This window comes from Phyllobates terribilis, unplaced genomic scaffold (genome assembly GCF_046119375.1).
Source record: "Phyllobates terribilis strain yellow unplaced genomic scaffold, ASM4611937v1 Scaffold_3__8_contigs__length_932513732, whole genome shotgun sequence".
Lineage (NCBI taxonomy): Eukaryota > Metazoa > Chordata > Amphibia > Anura > Dendrobatidae > Phyllobates > Phyllobates terribilis.
In genome coordinates, this window is record NW_027362763.1 from 65,834,421 (window position 1) to 65,856,810 (window position 22,390).

The 22,390-nt window shown below is 42.4% G+C and overlaps 1 protein-coding gene across 1 annotated transcript in view; it reads right to left on the reverse strand.

Moving 5' to 3' along the window:
- Positions 1-3,808: 3,808 nt before the first annotated feature.
- LOC141258812 (cytochrome P450 2K1-like) overlaps positions 3,809-22,390 on the reverse strand; it is a 212,421-nt gene continuing 193,839 nt past the window's right edge. Inside the window, exons 9-10 of the mRNA XM_073673959.1 lie at positions 5,811-5,952; positions 3,809-5,062 (exon numbers count right to left, since the gene is read on the reverse strand). Of these exons, the coding sequence (XP_073530060.1) occupies positions 4,884-5,062; positions 5,811-5,952 (321 nt within the window). The 3' untranslated portion in view covers positions 3,809-4,883. The remainder of the gene's footprint in view (positions 5,063-5,810; positions 5,953-22,390) is intronic.

Consider the following 22,390-nt stretch of genomic DNA (forward strand, 5'->3'; position numbering starts at 1 on the left):
CAAAGACAGCAGGGCACATGTCATAGAAGTCTGTTGTGCACTACTTCTATTGTGCTCCATGCACGACTACACCTTTAAAAATCTATTTTTTTCACTTGCTGATGTGATACAGCAAGCCATAGTAGCCCACCTTGTCATTTTGTAGGGTCGAAATTCAGCTGTATGCAGAGCTCCTGTAGAGTACAAAAATCATTTTTTTTCATTTGCTAACGTGATATAGCAAGCCATAGTAACCCACCTTGTCATTTTGTGTGGGTGGAATTCAGCTGTATGCAGAGTAAAAAAATCTATTTTTTTCTGTGAGCAATGTGATACAGTACGCCATATGTCACTTTGTCATTTTGTGGTGTTGAAATTCAGCTGTGTGCTGACGGAGTAAAGAAAAATATTTTTTTCAGTTACTATCAAGAGTAAAAAATATATTTTATTTTTTGAGTAATGTGATACAGTACGCCATATGTGACCTTGTCATTTTGAAATTCAGCTGTACGCAGAGTAAAAAAAATCTATTTTTTTCTGTGAGTAACGTGACGCAGCACGCCATAGGCCACCTTCTCATTTTATGGTAGATTGTGCTCAAGTGGATCCGTTAAGGGAAAGGCTGTCTTTTATTGGGTTCAACCAACTAATCATAAAGCTTTTCAGAAGTTCTTATGGGTGGCTAATTTTTATCATAGTTTCATTAAGATTGTTTCGGTGATAGTCAAACCTCTTACCTATATGACCAAGGAGGGTACAGATGTTTCCTCTTGGCCTACTGAGGCTGGTGATGCATTTGCCGCCCTCAAGACAGCTACAGTTATATGAAAAAGTTTGGGCACCCCTATTAATCTTAAGCTTATTGTTTTATAAAAATTGGTGTTTTTGCAACAGCTATTTCAGTTTGATATATGTAATAACTGTTGGACACATTAATGTTTCTGCCTTGAAATGAGGTTTATTGTATTAACAGAAAATGTGCAATCTGCATTCAAACAAATTTGACAGGTGCATAAGTATGGGCACCTCACCAGAAAAGTGACATTAATATTTAGTAGATCCTCCTTTTGCAAAAATAACAGCCTCTAGTCGCTTCCTGTAGCTTTTAATGAGTTCATGGATCCTGGATGAAGGTATTTTTGACCATTCCTTTTTACAAAACAATTCCAGTTCAGTTATGTTTGATGGTCGCCGAGCATGGACAGCCCTCTTCAAATGATCCCACAGATGTTCAATGATATCCAGGTCTGGGGACTGGGATGGCCATTCCAGAACATTGTAATTGTTCCTCTGCATGAATGCCTGAGTAGATTTGGAGCGGTGTTTTGGATCATTGTCCTGCTGAAAGATCCATCCCCTGCATAACTTCAACTTTATCACTGATTCTTGAACATTATTGTCAAGGATCTGCTGATACTGAGTGGAATCCATGCGTCCCTCAACTTTAACAAGATTCCCGGTGCCGGCATTGGCCACACAGCCCCAAAGCATGATGGAACCTCCACCAAATTTTACTGTGGGTAGCAAGTGTTTTTCTTGGAATGCTGTGTTTTTTTGCCGCCAAGCATAACACCTTTTTGTATGACCAAACAACTCAATCTTGGTTTCATCAGTCCACAGGACCTTCTTCCAAAAAGAAATTGGCTTCTCCAAATGTGCTTTTGCATACCTCAGCCGACTCTGTGTGTGACGTGCTTGCAGAAACTGCTTCTTTCGCATTACTCTCCCATACAGCTTCTCCTCGTGCAAAGTGCGTTGTATAGTTGACCGATGCACAGTGACACCATCTGCAGCAAGTTGATGCTGCAGCTCTCTGGAGGTGGTCTGAGGATTGTCCTTGACTGATCTCACCATTCTTCTTCTCTGCCTTTCTGATGTTTTTCTTGGCCTGCCACTTCTGGCCTTAACAAGAACTGTCCCTGTTTTCTTCCATTTCCTTACTATGTTCCTCACAGTGAAAACTGACAGGTTAAATCTCTGAGACTGCTTTTTGTATCCATCCCCTGAACAACTATGTTGAATAATCTTTGTTTTCAGATCATTTGACAGTTGTTTTGAGGAGCCCATGATGCCACTCTTCAGAGGAGATTCAAACAGGAGAACAACTTGCAAGTGGCCACTTTAAGTAGCTTTTCTCATGATTGCATACACCTGGCTCTGAAGTTCAAAGCTCAATGAGGTTACAAAACCAAAAAAAGTGCTTTAGTAAGTCAGTAAAAAGTAGGTAGGAGTATTTAAAACAAGAAAATGATAAGGGTGCCCATACTTATGCACATGTCAAATTTTGCTTGAATGCAGATTGCACATTTTCTGTAAGTACAATAAACCTCATTTCAAGGCAGAAACATTACTGTGTCCAACAGTTATTACATATATCAAACTGAAATAACTGTTGCAAAAACACCAATTTTTATAAAACATTAAGCTTAAGATTAATAGGGGTGCCCAAACCTTTTCATATAACTGTATCTATAAAGCTTTCTGCCTTCAGTCAACCTGTCATGATTACTGTTGTCGTTCTAAAGTTTGACCACTAGTGGCTGCTATTGTTCACCTTGATAACTGTGCTGCAGTTTCACTCCCTACCACTGGAGGCTGCTGTTGTGTTCTGCAATTGCCCTTTACTAAGATGGCAGATTCTGAACCAGTGGAATCCATATTGTTTCCTGCTTAGGCCTACTTAAAGCCACATGGATCTCTCACTTATTACTTGAGTATTGTATCTATCTGTTAGTCTAGTTCCAGTCTCCAGCTCCTGAACTTTCTTACCCAGACTGTTCTCATTTCTCTTTCTGAATTGTTTCCTTCAACTCCTTTGCTATTTTAAAGGACTTCTATTACCTCTTGCTTTTCCTTGCTCGTGCTCTGTGAAACAATTTGACAGCCTTTTAGGCAGTGAGGTCCATGTAGCGATTTCCTAGTCTGTGGTTAGGGCTATCTCGGTACTACCAGGCGTCACTAGGGACTGAGGAGTCAGGATATCTAGTCTGCACAGGAAATGGAAGGGTCAGTTGTGTTTTTTTAGTGTATAAACTATTAATCCCGAGTGAAGTGCTACACAGGCATAACAGATACTCCATTCATGAAGAAGTTATTCAATGCAAATTTAATTTATCTTATAATGTTCTGAGGTCTCGAAAGACCACAGGGCATAATAATTATAAAATGTAAAAAATTTAAATAATTACTTATACTCACTGTATGCTCCCTTCTCTGGACCCTGCGCTCCTTACTGCCACCAGTCCGGTCCTTGCCGCATCTTCTGATTCCCCACCACTTGCATTAGATTCTTTGGGCTGTGCCAGATTTCCGGCTGTTATTGCACCCGGGAGGGCTCTGCACATGCATGCGAGAGGTCAACAGCATCATGAAATAATGACGTGCAACGTGACTTTTTTGCTTGCATGCGCAGAGCCATCCGGGACGCCAAGTCCAGCATAGTGTGAGATGTCTGAAGATTCCAAAGGAAGCAGTGGGGGATCATAAGATGTGACATTGACCAGACAGGTGGAGGAGAGTGGCAGAGGGGCCATGAATGTCCTGGGAGAAGTGAGTTTTTTTCTTTGCATTATAACTTTTTCATGGTCCTTCATGGGTCAGAAAAATAGTGGCCGGCAGCTGCCATTTTGCTGAATCTTCGCCAAAGCAAGTTACAAAAATATTGCATTTTCACTAATGAGGATTTTTGTAAAATTCAAGTTGGATTCAGTTCCACTTGAATTTATTTGCTCATCTCTAGTGAGCAGTGATCAAACAAGCAATTTATATTTAGACATTTAGACAAAAAGGCGGGAATATGTTTGAAAATGAATAACCAAAATACTGCCCATAAAAATCATGACCTTTATTGTTAAAATGTGAATAATTTCAGTCCTGTAAATACACAAAACCAGACAACGCAAATAGATGTAAAATGTTAAAATGTGAACTACAATTTGTGTTTCTATAAAATCACTGACAGAAGCGTGCAGCAGTAATAATCTTGTATGTTAGAAAAATTACGATAATTCGCAAGCGTCAGATACAAATATGTAAAACAATAGTTAAAATAATTACTGAAGCTTACTGTGTACTAAAAAAGGGTGAATGATAAAGATGAATTTGTTTTGAATTTCTTGCAATTTGATTTGTGTTAATCTCGCAAAGTAGCAGCCATCTTACCAGACTTAAAAGGGTTGGAAAGGGTTTAAGAAAAGAAAAAAAAATAATGTCCACTAGAGATGAGTGAATCTTTTGAATTCAACAGTTTTACAGTATTATCCCCATTACAATATGGAGCATCAGACTACTGCTCTAGTCATTATATATGGGGCCAAAAGCAGATCTCACAAGCCCAATAGGGAGTAAATGGAGAGGTGGTCGAGCATACGCATTACTGATCCATTCTAATAAGGATAAAAATTCTGCTATTCTGCTAATGCGTGTGCTTCCTAGTGTACCAATTAATAAATTATTATCTGGTATTGGCTCACATGGTGAGGGACTGTGAGAGTGGCTCTATTCTCTCCTCCAACCTCTTATCCAGAGAGTCCCAGCCAAGCTTTAATAAGGACATGGGTGACATTTGACATATTTTTAATGACCTTAAATGGTCATCTCAATAATCATAGCTGATGTGCGATGCAGTATCACTGTACACGTCTATTCCTCATCAGGTGGCTATAAGAACGATGGATTTCCATTTAAAAAAAAATACAATGGTTTTCCACAGATCTTCAAAATGATATCAATGATGTTACTTATTTCTTAATTACCAACAATTATTTCAGCTTCAGTGCCCCATTCTGCTAATTCGTGTGGTTCCTAAAGGTTGGAACAACTGATTAAGAATTTCTGTGGATAAATGATAACTCGCTTTCACAGGAGAACCCTTTTAAGGTTTTCCAATGTAGGTGGCAAAATGTTTACAAGCGAGGTATAGCACATATCTCATAGGGCATTGGACCAGTTATGAATGCAACCGCAGGACTGAGGTCTAGTTTGGCCCCAGGAGGAGCCTTAAACGTGAAGTTCTGCAGCAGTCTTGTGAAGAACATGAACAGCTCCATTTTAGCCAAGTTCTCTCCAGCGCAACTTCTCTTACCTACAGCAATGAAATATGCAGAAAAGGATAAAACGTTTATATTGTTCCATGGCTAAAACAGAAGATACTATTTAGATTAAAAATGGGCTGTTTTAACAAAATTATAAGTTGGCGATTCCAATATGACCATCGTTAAAGCACCCAACATTTAAACATGGAGGCACAACCATCCCCACCTCACACAGATTCCCCCAAAGGAGGAAACTGTCCCCATACAGTTTCTCACATTTTCCCAAAGCGTACCCCACATAAATGATATATGTGGTAAAAGAAATATTTCTCCAGCGATGACAGATAAGTTAAAATATCAACTTTATTAGTCCATGCTAAAAAACCAACAAAACTAGCAAACCACATAGTGACCACTAGCTGGATCGACGTGTTTCATCTTGAAAAGCCTTAGTCATGATCATGGACGATTAAAATTGATACTTTAGCTTACCTGTCATCGCTGGAGAAATCCTTCTTTTCCCGATTTGCTGACATGACCCGGAACAGGGCGGCTCCGTGAGGTTACTCCCATTGAAGCAAGGTGCATCTGTACTTGGTGAACTGACTCTCCCCTCCCTTTGCCTATCTCCCTTGTACACATAGATCTTAAATGTACTCTCTGGATACCTGCCGTAGACAGACTCATAGAGAGAATATTTAAAATATTTTTTATTAATTTAGTGGGTATGATGATGGAGAAATATTCTTATTTGCTCGCTCCAAAGTGCTAAAAGAAGACATCTGAAAAATAACTCACCGGCTGAAAAAGGTATGAAAGCTTCTTTCCTTACAAAATTTCCACTGGAATCCAAAAAGTGTTCTGGGTAGAACTCATCTGCTTTTACAAAATGATCCTTATCATAAAGTATGGAGGTCAGCAATGGGATCACCTGTATTCCCTGAAAGTTTCAACATTTTCACAAGTCATATTTTATTGGAAACCTTTAGGCTTTATTTATTTAAAGGGAATTTGTCAAAAAGATTTGCTACCTCATCTGAGAGCAACATAATGTAGGCAAAAAGACTTTGAATCCAAGGATGTACAGGTGCATCTCACTAAATTAGAATATCATCGAAAAGTTAATATATTTCTGCTCTTCAATATAAAAAGTGAAACTCATATATTATATAGAGTCATTACAAACAGAGTGATCTATTAAGTGTTTATTTCTGTTAATGTTGATGATTATGGCTTACAGCCAATGAAAACACAAAAGTCATTATCTCAGTAAATGAGAATACAGTATAACAAAAGCTGGAAAAATGTTTTTTGAAAATCGAAATGTTGGCCTACTGAAATGTATGTTCAGTAAATGCCCTCAATACTTGGTCGGGGCTCCTTTTGCACCAATTACTGAATCAATGCGGCGTGCCATGGAGGCGATCAGCCTGTGGCACTGCTGAGGTGTTATGGAAGCCCAGGTTGCTTTGATAGCAGCCTTCAGCTCGTCTGCATTGTTGGGTCTGGTGTCTCTCATCTTCCTCTTGACAATACTCCATAGATTCTCTATTGGGTTAAGGTCAGGCGAGTTTGCTGGCCAATCAAGCACAGTGTTACTGTTGTTTTTAAACCAGGTATTGGTACTTTTGGCAGTGTGGACAGGTGCCAAGTCCTGCTGGAGAATGACATTTCCATCTCCAAAAAAGCTTGTTGGCAGAGGGAAGCATGAAGTGCTCTAAAATTTCCTGATAGATCGCTGCACCGACTTTGGTCTTGATAAAACACAGTGGATCTTCACCAGCAGATGACATGGCTCTCCAAACCATCACTGATTGTGGAAACTTCACACTAGACCTCAAGCAGCTTGGATTGTGGCCTCTCCACTATTCCTACAGACTCTGGGACCTTAATTTCCAAATGAAATGCAAAATTTCCTTTGCATTTACTTAAGTGTCAATGACTGCCGTCTGGAAATCAGTCAAGTCAGCAGTCTTCCCCATGATTGTGGAGCCTACTGAAACAGACTAAGGGACCTTTTTAAATGCTTAGGAAGCCTTTGCAGGTGTTTTTTGTTAATTATTCGAATTTACTGAGTTAATGACTTTTGTGTTTTCATTGGCTGTAAGCCATAATCATCAACATTAACAGAAATAAACACTTGAAATAGATCACTTTGTTTGTAATTACTCTATATAATTTATGAGTTTCACTTTTTGTATTGCAGATCTGAAATAAATTTACTTTTTGATCATTTTCTAATTTAGTGAGATGCACCTGTATCTACACTTAGTTTCCTGGGTGCAGTGGTTCTGAGTAGTGATGGGCAAGCATTAAAATGCTCAGGTGCTCGATGCTCGGGTCGAGCAAATTGGAATGCTCGGGAATGCCCGAGCAACGAGCCCAATGTAAGTCTATGGGAAACTCGAGCATTTTTCAGGCGGCTCCCTCCGGCGGCCTGCAGAAGGCCTAAAAATTACCCAAATTGCTGGGAACAGTGCTCAAATGACATGGGGACAGCATGGGAAAGACCCCTGGAATAATTTATGACTCCCAGGTCACTGCTGTCAACAATGATGTCAGAGGTATTACTCCACTTTTACGGACTCACAATAAAACATACAAAATCGAAACCAAAATGGATTGTCCTGGGAAATATGTTAAGGAACATGCTTTCCAGGATAATGACTTGTATATAAGGCACAATAAATATATAAAAACAAAAATTCTCCTCCACACCTTGGGCTATGTTCACATGTAGTGTTTTTAATGCACTTTTGCATTGTTTTCAACCAAGACAAATGTATTCACTGGGAAATGTCATTTTAACATTTTACAACCTTATCTGGCCATGTGGTGTGTGACACATCATCCGACACATCCTGTTTCATTTATGATGGAGGGACTCTGAAAGTCACAAAGCCTATTTTTATAGGGCCATCAGGCAGCCCTTACTATTCTTAAAGGCCCAGCAGTCAGCCCTCCCTATTGTTACATCAGCCGGCTATGCTTTGCTGTTCCCTTTATTAACGAGTGGGTGTCCTATACTGTTATTGCGTATGCAGTGACTGCAAGGGCTGCCAAAAATTTGGAAGCACTCCAATGCCCCTTGCAAAAGATGTAGAGGTCAGAGAGCCTCCTAAAAACAATGTTCCCATTATTAGGAAGTGGGTCTCCCATAGTGTTTACCTTTGCAGTGAAGCAATGGTTGCCAAAAATTTGGAGGCATTCCAATGCCCCTTGCAAGAGACGTAGAGGTCAGAGAGCCTCCTAAAAACAATGTTGCCATTATTAGGACGTGGGTTTTCCCTAGTGTTTGCCTATGCAGTTAATGCAAAAGCTGCCAAAAATCTGGAGGGATTCCAATGCCCCTTGCAAGAGACGTAGAGGTCAGAGAGCCTACTAAAAGCAATGTTCCCATTATTAGGAAGTGGGTCTCCCATGGCGTTTGCCTATGCAGTGAAAAATTTGGAGGCACTCAAATGCTCCTTGGAAGCGACGTAGTGGTCTGAAAGATCTGAGAGCCTCCTAAAAACTATGTTCCCATTATTGGGAAGTGGGTCTCCCATAGTGTTTGCCTATGCAGTGAAGCAAAGACTGCCAAAAAATTGGGGGCACTCCAATGCCCCTTGCAAGAGACATAGAGGTCAGAGAGCCTCCTAAAAACAATATTCCCATTATTAGGAAGTGGGTCTCCCATAGTGTTTGCCTATGCAGTGAAGCAACGGCTGCAAAAAATTTGGAGGCACTTCAATGCCCCTTGCCAGAGACATAGCATCAGAGAGCCTCCTAAAAACAATGTTCCCATTATTAGGAAGTGGGTCTCCCATAGTGTTTCCCTATGCATTGAATCAACAGCTGCCAAAAATTTGGAGGCACTCCAGTGCCCCTTGCAAGAGACGTAGAGGTCAGAGAGCTTTCTAAAACAATGTTCCCATCATTAGGAACTGGGTCTCCTATAGTGTTTGCTTATGCATTGAATGCAAAAGATGCCAAAAATTTGGAGGAAATCCAATGCCCATTGCAAGACACATAGTGGAGGTGATATAGTAGATATGGTGCTGAATGATATGGTGATGGAGGATGAGGAGAAGGAGGAGGACAAGAGCAAATAGACAAATTCAAGAAGCCTATTTCCATGTTCAGGTTTATAGAGGTGCATGGGAATAGACCTCCCAAAAAAAGACACTGGATTTGAGTTTATGTTACGCTGCTATCATTCGGTGGTGTTGAGAAGTCTGGTCCAATCCAGCCCTTGTTCATTTTTATAAGAGTCAACCTTTTCAGTTGACAGGCAGATGTGCCAATAGGTTATAAGTCCACCGGCGGCACTAAAAACCCGCTCTGATAAAACTCTAGCGGCAGGGCAGGCCAGGACCTTCAAGGCGTAGAGAGCCAGTTCATTCCAAGTATCCAGCTTGGATACCAAGTAATTATAAGGCACAGAGGAATCACGGAGGATGTTGGTACGGTCGGCAAGGTACTCCCTCACCATATTCCCAAATATTGCACTCCTTGTGAGAGTACCCCGCGCCTTGGGGCCTGTAAGATGGGTTTAGAGAAAACTGTCCCAGAACTTTGACAATGTTCCCCTGCCTCTGCTGGATTAGAGTTGTGTCTCTCTCGCCTGTACTCCTTGGTTATCCAATGAACTATGACCTCTGCCGCCAAGCGTTTTCAGATGGGAATTTGTTTTAAGAATTCCGCAACAAGAGCCTTCTAGGAACTGCCCCATTTTAGTAGACCTGTTCACCTTGGGAATAGCGCATGAAACTAGCTCCTCCTCCTCCTCTTCCTCATTGTCACCCAATCCACATTGGGATGAGATGAGGCTGCGTTGTGTGTAATCACCCTGTATGGTTCCTTGCTCCATCTCATTGTGCTCTGCCTGCAATGCATCCTCTTTAATTGTGAGCAGAGAGCGTTTCAGAAGACAGAGAAGAGGGATGGTGATGCTAATTATGGCGTCATTGCCACTCACCATCTTGGTGGATTCTTCAAAGTTCTTGAGGATGGTACATATGTTTGACATCCATGTCCACTTCTGAGGTCTTATGTGTGGAGTCTGAACTGAATAGCGACAGCCTTGTTGATGCTGTGACTCAACAACTGCCCTCTTCTGCTCACAAATCCTTCTCAACATCTGCAATGTAAAGTTCCAACTCGTGGAGACATCACACACCTGTCGGTGAGCGGGAAGCTGCAAACGCTGCTGAAACACGGCAAGGGCGGTGGAAGCTGTAAGTGACTTTCTAAAATGGGCACATAGGCGGAATACTTTGATAAACAGATCCGGCAGGTCTGGGTAGGTTTTGAGACACCGCTGAACCACGAGGTTAAGCACATGGGCCAGGCATGGTACTTGTGTGAACTCGCCTTGCTTCAAAGCCGCCACCAGGTTCCGGATATTGTCACACATGACCATTCCTGGCTATAGGTTCAGCAGTGCCAGCCACAGATCTGCCTGCTCTTTCAGAGCTGTCCACAATTCTTCAGCGGTGTGCGGTTTGTCACCTAAGCATATTAGCATCAGCAAATCCTGTTGCCGCTTAGCCGAAGCAGTGCTGCAATGCTTCCAGCTTCTGACTGAAGTGCTCATTTTGGAGATGGAGGCTGAGTAGGAGGAGGTGCAGGAGCTGTAGAATGTGGGGGCAGCCCTAATTGACCCAGGGCCCGCATTCCTCGGTGTTGGGAGGACTTGTTCCGTCCTAAGGTCCGACTGGGTCTCGGCTTCCACTATGTTAACCCAATGTGCCGTCAGTGAGACGTACCTTCCCTACCCACAAGCACTTGTCCACGTGTCCCTAGTTGGGTGGACTTTCCCAGTAACTGCATTTTTGAAGGAACCGCTAATATTGTGGGACACGTGCTCGTGTAATGCGGGGACGGCACACCAGGAGAAATAGTGGCAGCTGAGGACTGAGTACCGAAGGACGACTGCCGCCATCAGGTTGTGAAAAGCTTCCATCTCCATGAGCCTAAAAGGCAACATTTTGAGCGCAAGCAGTCGCGAAATGTGTGAATTTAGTAGTGAGGTCTGTGGGGCGTTGGCTCCGTATTTGTGCTTGCATTCCAAGAACTGGGGTATGGACAACTGAATGCTTGCTGATGGTGCTACTTGTGAGTGTGCAATGACAAGTGCAGGGCAGGAAGCATCTTCGCATACACCAAGGACAGGGGATTGGCTAGCATGCACAACAGTGGAAGAAGCAATGGTGCCACCTGCAGACAATGTTCCTGGACCCTGGGGTTCAGCCCACTTAGTCGGGTGCTGTAACATCCCTGGCGGCATGGTTGCATGGTGCACCACCTCCCACCAAGCAAGACCGCAATCTTACCTGTCAGTCCATGCTGCACTCTTTGCTCCAGTACCTGCTCTGTCCATGTCTCTTGTCTGATTGCTTAGGGTGTCGGCGTGGCTTTCTGCTTGTTTCTTATAGCTACTGTGTGCACAGTCCTAATGCGTCCCCAGCCTATTGCTTTGAGTCACTGGATACTTAAACCCCTTCCACCCAGTAGGAGGTGCCTGAGCAACACTTTCTCTCAGTTTGTCCTTTGCAACTGAATTGCCAGGTTCTATCCTGTATCTAGTCTGTTCCACCACCCTGGGGGCTGTATACCCAGGCCTGTTACCTGTCTGTTCTGCCACCCTGGGGGCTGTATACCCAGGCCTGTTACCTGTCTCTTTCTGCCACCCTGGGGGCTGAGCTCCCAGGCTCATTTCTGTATCTTGTTTCTGTTTCAGTTCCTGTCTGAACAGTGTCCTAGCCCTTTTCTTGTTTGTTTCCATGTTTGTACCTTCCCTTTTCCTGCAGTGTCTGAACCTGCACCTAACTCCAACTTGTTGTCTCTGTATTTCTGTTTGTGAGTTTTGTGTCCACTCGCTACTTCATTGTAAGCACCTTGTGTGTATCTGGTTCTGCTCATTCTGTTTCCCTGCCTCCATATTTACCTCCTGTGTTCTAGCTATCTTCCTGTATCTTCCAGTCTGTTCCATGTGAACAGAGCACTCTCCTGTCTGCCTTCACTTTGTGCTCTGTTCTGCTCTGCTTGCTCACCACTTCGGCGGTTCCGCTCTGCTCTGCTTGTTTACCGTACCTGCGGTTCCGCTCTGCTCTGCTTGTTCAACGCTCCTGCGGTTCCGCTCTGCTCCGCTTGTTTACCGCACCTGCGGTTCTGCTCTGCTCTGCTTGTTCACCGCACCTGCGGTTCCGCTCTGCTCTGCTTGTTTACCGCACCTGCGGTTCCGCTCTGCTCTGCTTGTTTACCACACCTGCGGTTCCGCTCTGCTTTTTTACCGCACCTGCGGTTCCGCTCTGCTCTACTTGTTTACCACTCCGGCAGTTCCGCACTGCTCCGCTTGTTCACCGCACCTGCAAATTTGCTCCGCTCTGCTTGTTCACCGCACCTGCGGTTTTGCTCCGCTCTGCTTGTTCACCGCACTTGGGGTCTTGCTCCGCTCAGCTTGTTCACCGCACATGCGGTTTTGCTCCGCACTGCTTGTTCACCGCTCCTGCGGTTTTGCTCTGCTAGTCCACCGCACCTGCGGCTCTGTTTCAGTATCCCAGTCTGTACTGGTCCCTATCCAGCCTGTGTTCATACTCGCCAGTATCTGCCTGTCTGCATTCCAGCCGTGCCTGTCAGCACCCGCCTGCCTTCATACCAGCCGTGCCTGCCAGTGCCCACCTGTCTGCATACCAGCTAACCTGCCTATTCCTGCATTCCCCGGTGTGGGTCAACAGCTGTGACCGGGGTCTGACCCGGAGTAGCACCTGGTCCCTCTGCTCGGTTCCTCCCTGGTTCACGGAGTCGACTGAGCCGCCATGTGACCTTGGTCGGATTGGGTTGATACTTAGTTACGCCCCTCCAGGCACATCTCGGTTCATGGTACAGTGGGATCACTAATCACGCTCACGCCAGTCAGTCCGGGCGCGAGCGCAACAGGTGCTTTGCTGCCATGTTCCTGATCATTCTGATGGTAGTCAGGCTGGTAGTTTTGATACCCCTGCTGATGCTGGCCTGGAATGTGGTACAAATGGCCATTTTGGGGTTATTAGCAGAGTCTTTAAAAAGCAACCAGACTCTGGAAGACCTAACAATTGTACTGGCAACTTCCGTCATGTTGATGTTACGGGTAACGGTTGCCCGCCTTCTGTCTGCAGCCACCACACTGCTTCTTCCTGTCTGTTGTGGTGCTTTGCCTCCCTCCCCCTGTGTGCTTCTGTCCTCGCTATGTATGTCCCCCTGCCAGGTAGGGTCAGTTACTATATCATGCACCACCTCGTCTTCCACTTCTGCATTCCGCACCCTGGTCCTCCTCCTGACTTTATAGCAATTGTGTCTCATCGTCGTCCACCTCTTGTGACAGTTTCCCACCATCGCCTTTGTGTAACCGTGGCTGCTTAAATATTTGGGCATTGCTACATGCGATCTCCTCATGCCCCACTTCAAGTGGACCGAGCGAGTGGCCAGAATCTATAAATGGAAAAATGAACAGCTCCTCGATGTGTCCAAGTGTGGGATCAGTTGTCTCCGGGCACTCGGCATTGTGGGAGGAAGGAGGATCAGGGTGGGGAATATGTGGTCCAGACTAACGGCTACTGAGACTTGACCGTGTGGAAGACAGGGTGGTGGTGGTGATGGCTAAGTGACTGGAAGCATTATCTGCATTCCAACCAATAACCTTTCACATTGCTCTGTGTTCAATAGTGGTGTTCTGCAGTCCCCTATTAATTGGGACAGGAAGGTCGAGTGAGAAGATGATTGTATTTGTTGTGGCACAATTTCAGCTAGCCCACAGACTCAGCCTCGTCCTCTGCATGCACCATCATTACCACCACGTCCAGTTCCCCGCCCATTGCCACTCGCCTTGTCCATTTTAAATAGACAATATTTTCCATGTTCAGTACAAATGACTGCATTTGAAGAGCAGTGATATGTGATCCGTGTGATGGACAAACCACAGTTTTAAAGAGCTGGCCTCTAGGTAACTATTTTTAACAGCAAACTCGTGCCAATAACTTTGCTGGCACACTGCAACAAAATTTCAATGGAGGCCAGAAATGGCAGAATTTTCAGCTCAATTATATGTGATCCTTGTGACAGACAAACCACAGTTTTAAAGAGTTGGCCTGTATGTAACTATTTTTAACAGCAAACTGGTGTCAATAACTTCGCTGAGACACAGAAACAAAATTTTAATGGAGGCCAGAAATGGCAGAATTTTCAGCGCAATTACAGTGGGGAAAAAAAAGTATTTATTCAGCCACCGATTGTAGAAGTTCTCCCACTTAACCACTTCGCGCCAGAGCCTGTTTTTGCCTTCGTGACCGGGCCAATTTTTTCAATTCTGACCACTGTCACTTTATGAAGTAATTACTCTGGAACGCTTCAACGTATTCCCCTGATTCTGAGACTGTTTTTTCATGACATATTGTACTTCATGATAGTGGTAAAATTTCTTCCATATAACTTGCGTTTATTTGTGAAAAAATTGGAAATTTGGTGAAAATTTAGAAAATTTTGCAATTTTCAAACTTTGAATTTTCATGCCCTTAAATCAGAGAGATATGTCACACAAAATAGTTAATAAATAACATTTCCCACATGTCTACTTTACATCAGCACAATTTTGGAACCAAAATTTTTTTTTGTTAGGGAGCTATAAGGGTTAAAAGTTGACCAGCGATTTCTCATTTTTCCAACAAAATTTACAAAAACATTTTTTTAGGGACCACATCATATTTGAAGTCACTTTGAGGGGTCTTTATGACAGAAAATACCCAAAATTGACACCATTCTAAAAACTGCACCCCTCAAGGTGCTCAAAACCACATTCAAGAACTTTATTAACCCTTCAGGTGCTTCACAGGAATTTTTGGAATGTGGAAAAAAAAAATTAACATTTAACTTTTTTCACAAAAATGTTACTTTAGACCAATTTTTTTTATTTTCACAGGGGTAACAGGAAAAAATGGACCCCAAATTTTTTTGTGCAATTTCTCTTGAGCGTGCTGATACCCCATATGTGAGGGAAAACCACTGTTTGGGCACACTGCAGGGTTCGGAAGGGAAGGAGCGCCATTAGACTTTTTGAATGTAAAATTTGTCTGAATAATTAGCAGACGCCATGTTGCGTTTGGAGAGCTCCTGATGTGCTTAAACAGTGGAAACCCCCCACAAGTGACACCATTTTGGAAACTAGACCCCTTAGGGAACTTATCTAGATGTGTGGTGAGCACCTTGAACCCCAAGGTGCTTCACAGAAGTTTATAATATTGAGCTGTAAAAATAAAATTTTCACATTTTTCCCACAAAACCGTTTTTCATCCCTTAATTTTGCATTATCATAAGGGTAATAGGATAAATTGCACCATGAAATTTGTTGTGCAATTTCTCCTGAACACGCTGATACCCCATATGTGGAGGCAAATTACTGTTTGGGCGCATGGCAGGGTTTGAAAGGGAAGGAGCGCCATTTGACTTTTTGAATGTAAAATTTGTTTGAATAATTAGCAGACGCCATGTCGCATTTGGGGAGCCCCTAATGTGACTAAACAGTGGAAACCCCTCACAAGTGCCACCATTTTGGAAACTAGACCCCTTAGGGAACTTATCTAGATGTGTGGTGAGCACCTCGCACCCCCAGCTGCTTCACAGAAGTTTATAATATTGAGCCGTGAAAATAAAATTTTCACATTTTTCCCACAAAAAATCTTTTTCATTCTCTAATTTTGTATTATCATAAGGGTAACAGGATAAATTGCACCATGAAGTTTGTTGTGCAATTTCTCCTGAACACGCTGATACCCCATATGTGAGGGAAAACCACTGTTTGGGCGCACGGCAGGGTTTGAAAGGGAAGGAGCGCCATTTGACTTTTTGAATGTAAAATTTGTTTGAATAATTAGCGGACGCCATGTCACATTTGTGGAGCCCCTAATGTGTCTAAACAGCGGAAACCCCCCACAAGTGCCACCATTTTGGAAACTAGACCCCTTAGGGAACTTATCTAGATGTGTGGTGAGCACCTTGCACCCCCAGCTGCTTCACAGAAGTTTATAATATTGAGCCGTGAAAATAAAATTTTCACATTTTTCCCATAAAAAATGTTTTTCATCCCCTAATTTTGCATTATCATAAGGATAACCGGAGAAATTGCACCATGAAATTTGTTGTACAATTTCTCCTGAGTACACCGATACCCCATATGTGGGGGAAAACCACTGCTTTGGTGTACGGCAGGGTTCGGAAGAGAAAGGAGCGCTATGTTGGCTGGGATAGGCAGCAGACACCATGTCACATTTGAAGAGTCGCTGACATGCCAAAACAGCAGAAACCTCCACAAATGACCCCATTTTGTAAACTACACCTCTCAAGGAATTCATCTAGGGAAGTAGTGAGTATTTTTTAATTTTTAAATTTATACCATTGGGCAGTGAAAAAAACATAATTATATTTTTACCACAAAAAAATGTTTTACCCTCAGATTTTACATTTTCAAACAGGGCAATGGGTAAAAATGGTGCCAAAATGTGTCACACAATTTCTTCTAAAAGTGTCAATACCCCATATGTGGCTGTATCGTACCGCTTAGCCATACGGTGAGATCTGGGGGGGACGGAGTGCTATTTGACAATTGGAGAACAAATTATTGTAGAATAGGCATTTGGATTTGGGAGCACAAAATTTTCTGAATTTCTTTTGGGGGGCAAGGGTCATTTTGCTTTTCCAGAGCCTTTCTGCTACCAGTAACTTGGAAGTCCCTTATATTTTTAACAGATGACGGACCTGAGTGGGGACTAGCTTTTTTTGAGGACTGAGTTGAAGCTTTTATTGGGAACATTTTACGTAACATTTATCCGGCGCTCTAGGCTGAGCACTTACATCGGGGTTTCCATCTAAATTTCCAAGTGATGTAATTCAGATGAAACCCCTGCAGGATCCATTCACTGTAATGAGGCAGCAGAGTTACTCTGGACACCGTCTGGCCTCTGTGTAGCGGTGTCCTTTTTTTCAGAAGTGCACAAAACTGTGGCCAACCGCACTTTTATGCACGCCTAAAACAAATGACACCGTGGGATCCCAGGCTAGACGGCGTCCACAGTGGCCTATATCTGTCTCATTACAGGGAATCTTCCGTCATGGGTTCCGGCTGAATCATGTATTTCAGAGATTTACACGGAAACTCTGGTGTAAGTGCTCAGCGCAGAGCACAGGATAAATGTGGGCAGAGCCTTACTGGGATCTTTGGGGACATAATAAACAAATCAGTAGCAGGTGAAGAATTGGTTTTATTTATTTTTTACGCCGTTCCTAGTGTGATATAACTGATTAGATTACTTTATTCTTCGGGTCGGTGTGATTACAGAGATACCAGATTGATATCGGGTTTTTATGACTGACAGCTGTCACACACTAAAAGACGCTTTTTTTGCAAAATCTAGTTTTTGCATCACCATATTTTGAGAGCTATAATTTTTCCATATTTCGGCCGACAGAGTCATGTGACGGCTTGTTTTTTGCGGGACGAGTTGACATTTTTATTGGTACCATTTTTGGGGACGTGAAATTTTTTGATCGCTTTCTATTCCGTTTTTTGGGAGGTAAAATTAACAAAAACAAACAATTCAGGAATTGTTTTTTGAGTTTTTTTTTTATGCCGTTCTGCGTGTGGTAAAAGTGATCAGGCAGCATTATTCTTCGGGTCAGTACGTTTACAGCGATACTACACTTACTGTATTTTTTTATGTTTTGGCGCTTTTACACAATAAAACTATTTTATAGAAAAAAATATTTTTTTTGCATTGCTTTATTCTGAGCGCTATAACTTTTTTATTTTTCGGCTGATGGAGCTGTATGGCGGCTTTTTTTTGCGTAACAAGATGACGTTTTCAGTGGTACCATTTTTATTTCTATTTTGTTTTTTGATCGCATTTTTTTCCACTTTTTGTTTGGCAATATGATGAAAAAGCATATTTTTTTGCTCCGTTTTTTATTTATTTTTATTACGGTGTGCACAGAAGGAGTTAATTAGTGTGACAGTTTTATAGCTCGGGTTGTTTCGGATGCGGCGATACCAAATATGTGTACTTTTTTTGGTTTTGTAAAAATATACGGATTTATTGGTTTAATATTTTATTTATTTATTTTTATTTATTTTGTGATTTTTTTATTAATAGTTTAAAAACTTTTTTTTTACTTTTTTTCACATTTTTTCTTAGTCCCTGTATGGGACATTAATTTTTATTTTTCTGATCTCTGATCTCATGTAATGTAATAGACATATATTACATTACATGAGATCTTCCCTGACTGTTTCAGTCAGAGTCTCCTGTCTGGCTACAGCTGCAGCTGAGCCAGACAGGACACCATATATGGCAGAGCTGGAGGCGGTCATGTGACCTCCAGCTGCCATAGCAACCCCAGGTCCTGGAAGGACTCGGAGGTCTTTGGAGAGGTAAGTTGACGACCCCCTCTCCTCCTGCTGTCTCCTATATGCCGCGATCACAATAGATCACAGCATATAGAAGACAGCTAAGGGTTAACATCACTGGGACCTGATCTAATCAGGTCCCGATGATGTCCCCTGTCAGAGCTAACGCTCTGCACCGGAATCGCAGCGCTTGCAGGACCCTGGGGGTCCTGAGCGCTGCGAGACCACCCACCGTTTTTAAACGTCGGCACTGCACAGAGCCCGGCAAGCGCCGACGTTTATCTACAGTGGGCGGTCGGGAACCGGTTAAAAAGATGAGAGAGGCCTGTAATTTAAATCTTAGGTAGACCTCAACTATGATAGACAAAATGAGAAAACAAATCCTGAAAATCACATTGTCTTATTTGGAAAGAATTTTTTTTTAAATTTTGGTGGAAAATAAGTATTTGGTCACCTACAAAAGTTCATCTCAATACTTTGTTATATATCCATTGTTAGCAATGACAGAGGTCAAACGTTTTCTGTAATTCTTCACAAGGTTGGCACACACTGTTGCTGGTATGTTGGCCCATGCAGAGCTCCTCTTAAGCAGTGATGTTTTGGGGCTGTCGCTGGGCAACACAGACTTTCAACTCCTTCCAAAGGTTTTCTATAGGGTTTAGATCTGGAGACTGGCTAGGCCACTCCAGGACCTTGAAATTCTTATTACGAAGTCACTCCTTCGTTGACCTGGCGGTGTGCTTGGGATCATTGTCATGCTGAAAGACCCAGCCACCTTTCATCTTCAATGCCGTTGCTAATGGAAGGATGTTTGCACTCAAAATCTCACGATACATGGCCCCATTCATTCTTTCATGTACACGGATCAGTCATCCTGGTCCGTTGGCAGAGAGACAGCCCCAAAACATGATGTTGCCACCCCCATGCTTTACAGTAGGTATGATGTTCTTTGGATGCAACTCAGCATTCTTTCTCCTCCAAACACAATGAGTTGTGTTTCTACAAAACAGTTCTACTTTGGTTTCATATGACCATATGATGTTCTCCCAATACTCTTCTGGATCATCCAAATGCTCTCTAGCAAACTTCAGATGGGCCTGGACATGTAATGGCTTAAGCAAGGGGACAGGTCTGGCACAGCAGGATCTGACTCCCTGATGGCGTAGTATTACTGATAGTAGCCTGTCTAATGTTGGTCCCAGCTCTCTGCAAGTCATTCACTAGGTCCCCCATGTGGTTCTGGGATTTTTGCTCACTGTTCTTGAGATCATTTTGACTGCACGGGGCGAGATCTTGTGTGGAGCCCCAGATCGAGGGTGATTATCAGTGGACTTGTATGTCTTCCATTTTTTAATTATTGCTCCCACAGTTGATTTCTTCACACCAAGCTGCTTGCCTATTGCAGATTCAGTCTTCCCACCCTGGTGTAGGGCTACAATTTTGTTTCTGGTGTACTTCGACAGCTCTTTGATCTTCACCATAGTGGAGTTTGGAGTTTGACTGGTTGAGGTTGCGGACAGGTGTCTTTTATACTGATTATAAGTTCAAACAGGTGCCAGTAATACAGGTAATGAGTGGAGGACAGAGGAGCCTCTTAAAGAAGAAATTACAGGTCTGTGAGAGCCAGAAATCTTGCTTGTTTGTAGGTGACCAAATACTTATTTTCCACTAAACTTTGAAAAAAAATTCTTTCCAAATCAGACAATGTGATTTTCATGATTTGTTTTCTCATTTTGTCTCTTATAGTTGAGGTCTACCTATGATGTCAATTACAGGCCTCTCTCATCTTTATAAGTGGGAGAACTTGCAGAATTGGTGGCTGACTATGTACATTTTTTCCCCACTGTATATGTGATCCGTGTGATGGACAAACCACAGTTTTAAATAGCTAGCCTGTTGGTAACTATTTTTAACAGCAAACTGGTGTCAATAACAATAACTGGTGATCAAAAATAGTTCACTAAGTACCCTATATTTATTATGCAACTTTGCTTTACATTTATATATAATGATGGTAGGGTATGAGATATATTTTTTGTCTTTTGTAGGTTTTGCTTCTTTTTGCTAGTGTGAACATGCTCCTATTTCTTGCATGTGTTCCATCTTAGACCTCAGTTCACATTGCTTGGTTTTTTGTCTTGTTTGCATTCTGTGCAATTTAAGGGTGTGGCATCCCCTTTGTTGAGCTGATTAGTATATATGTAGCTTACCACGAGCCTGGGTGGTCTGGAGTTGGGACCCGGTCCTATTTGTCTACCCTTTTATATGCATTACTTCAACTTTGATATACAGTAAGGTTTTTAATATAGACAGTATAGGTACCGTCCCAATTTAGGGTCACCTTGCCGCTGGTGGGACGGCTTGTATACTTTTTTTGATCAAAAATAGTTCACTAAGTACCCTATATTTATTATGCAACTTTGCTTTACATTTATATATAATGATGGTAGGGTATGAGATATATTTTTTGTCTTTTGTAGGTTTTGTAACTATTTTTAACAGCAAACTGGTGTCAATAACTTCGCTGACACACTGAAAATTTTTTTTAATGGTGGCCAGAAATTGCAGAATTTTGAGCGAACTTATATGTGATCCGTGTGACGGACAAAATACAGTTTTAAATACCTGGCCTGTAGGTAACTATTTTTAACAGCAAACTGGTGTCAATAATTTCGCTGACACACTGTAACAAAATTTTAATGGAGGCCAAAAATGCCAGAATTTTCAGCGCAATTATATGTGATCCGTGTGACGGACAAATCACAGATTTAAATAGCTGGATTTATAGCGATGGCTGTATTCTGCAGTGCCAACAAGCAAATGGAGCAGAAAAACTGTGTTCTCTGGATTGCTTTTTAAGCAAATAATCAGGATTAAGATAAACAAAATATATATATTCCTGCCCCTTGATACCTGGTCTATTTCTACAAATATCTGTAAAAGCACCAATAGATAGAACTGGAATGAATCCTCTTGCTATGTGCACTGCAGTCTGCTATATACCCTGCTGCCTGCCTAGCACTGATATCTCTACAGCTGGATTAGTCCTCAGAAGGACTGTTAGTTGAGACGGATATGTAGAGAATCTTGTAGAATACCTACACTAACTAATAAACAACCAAATCTCTCCCTAGCTCAGCAGCAGCTCTCCCTACACTGTGTGATTGCGGAGTGACTGTGACGAGCACGGTGGCGCCAAGTCTGATATAGACCTGATGATGCTGTGCGGCCAGCCAATCACTGTAATTCCACAACCAGCATGGCTGCAGCATTACAGTGTGTGGCAGACAATCCCTGCATGTTCATTGGCGCTCTAAAGAGCACCAAACATGTAATGAGGGGACCCGAGCATCCGCCCAAGCATCACGGAAGTACTCGGCAAGCTCCGAGCATCTCGAGTACTGAGTACTTGCGAGTATGCTCGCTTATCACTAGTTCTGACACAATCAGAGTTAGGCATGAAACTGATCTGAGAAAGCTGTCCTCACCCCTATGACAGCTAACCCCGCCCCCACCATGCTCAGTATAATACATGAGTAAGCTTATCACAGGAGGGGGCGAGGACAGACCAGTACTCACACTACCAGGTAATCACAGCAATGATAATGTCCTGGTGATATAACCTTCACTGTAAGTAAACAACAGCACACTGCCTATTAAGTGACACAACATTGAAATCTGTTTTTAACCCCTATCTCATACTGTCATCAGATTACATAGCAAAAACCTGCTGACATATTCCCTTTAAGATTGGTAATGTAACTGAATAAAGTTTATAAAAATATATATATATAATTTTTTTTCATTAAATAAAATATTTTAAGGTTCACAATTAGTAAGCAATAAAAAACGTAAATAGGGAACTGATGCAACTAAAATGGAGTAGAGAGAATGATCTAAACCACATAGCACTTAGCCTAAGAATAACATTGTAAAGCAAAAAATGAGGGCCAGTTTGTCTTGA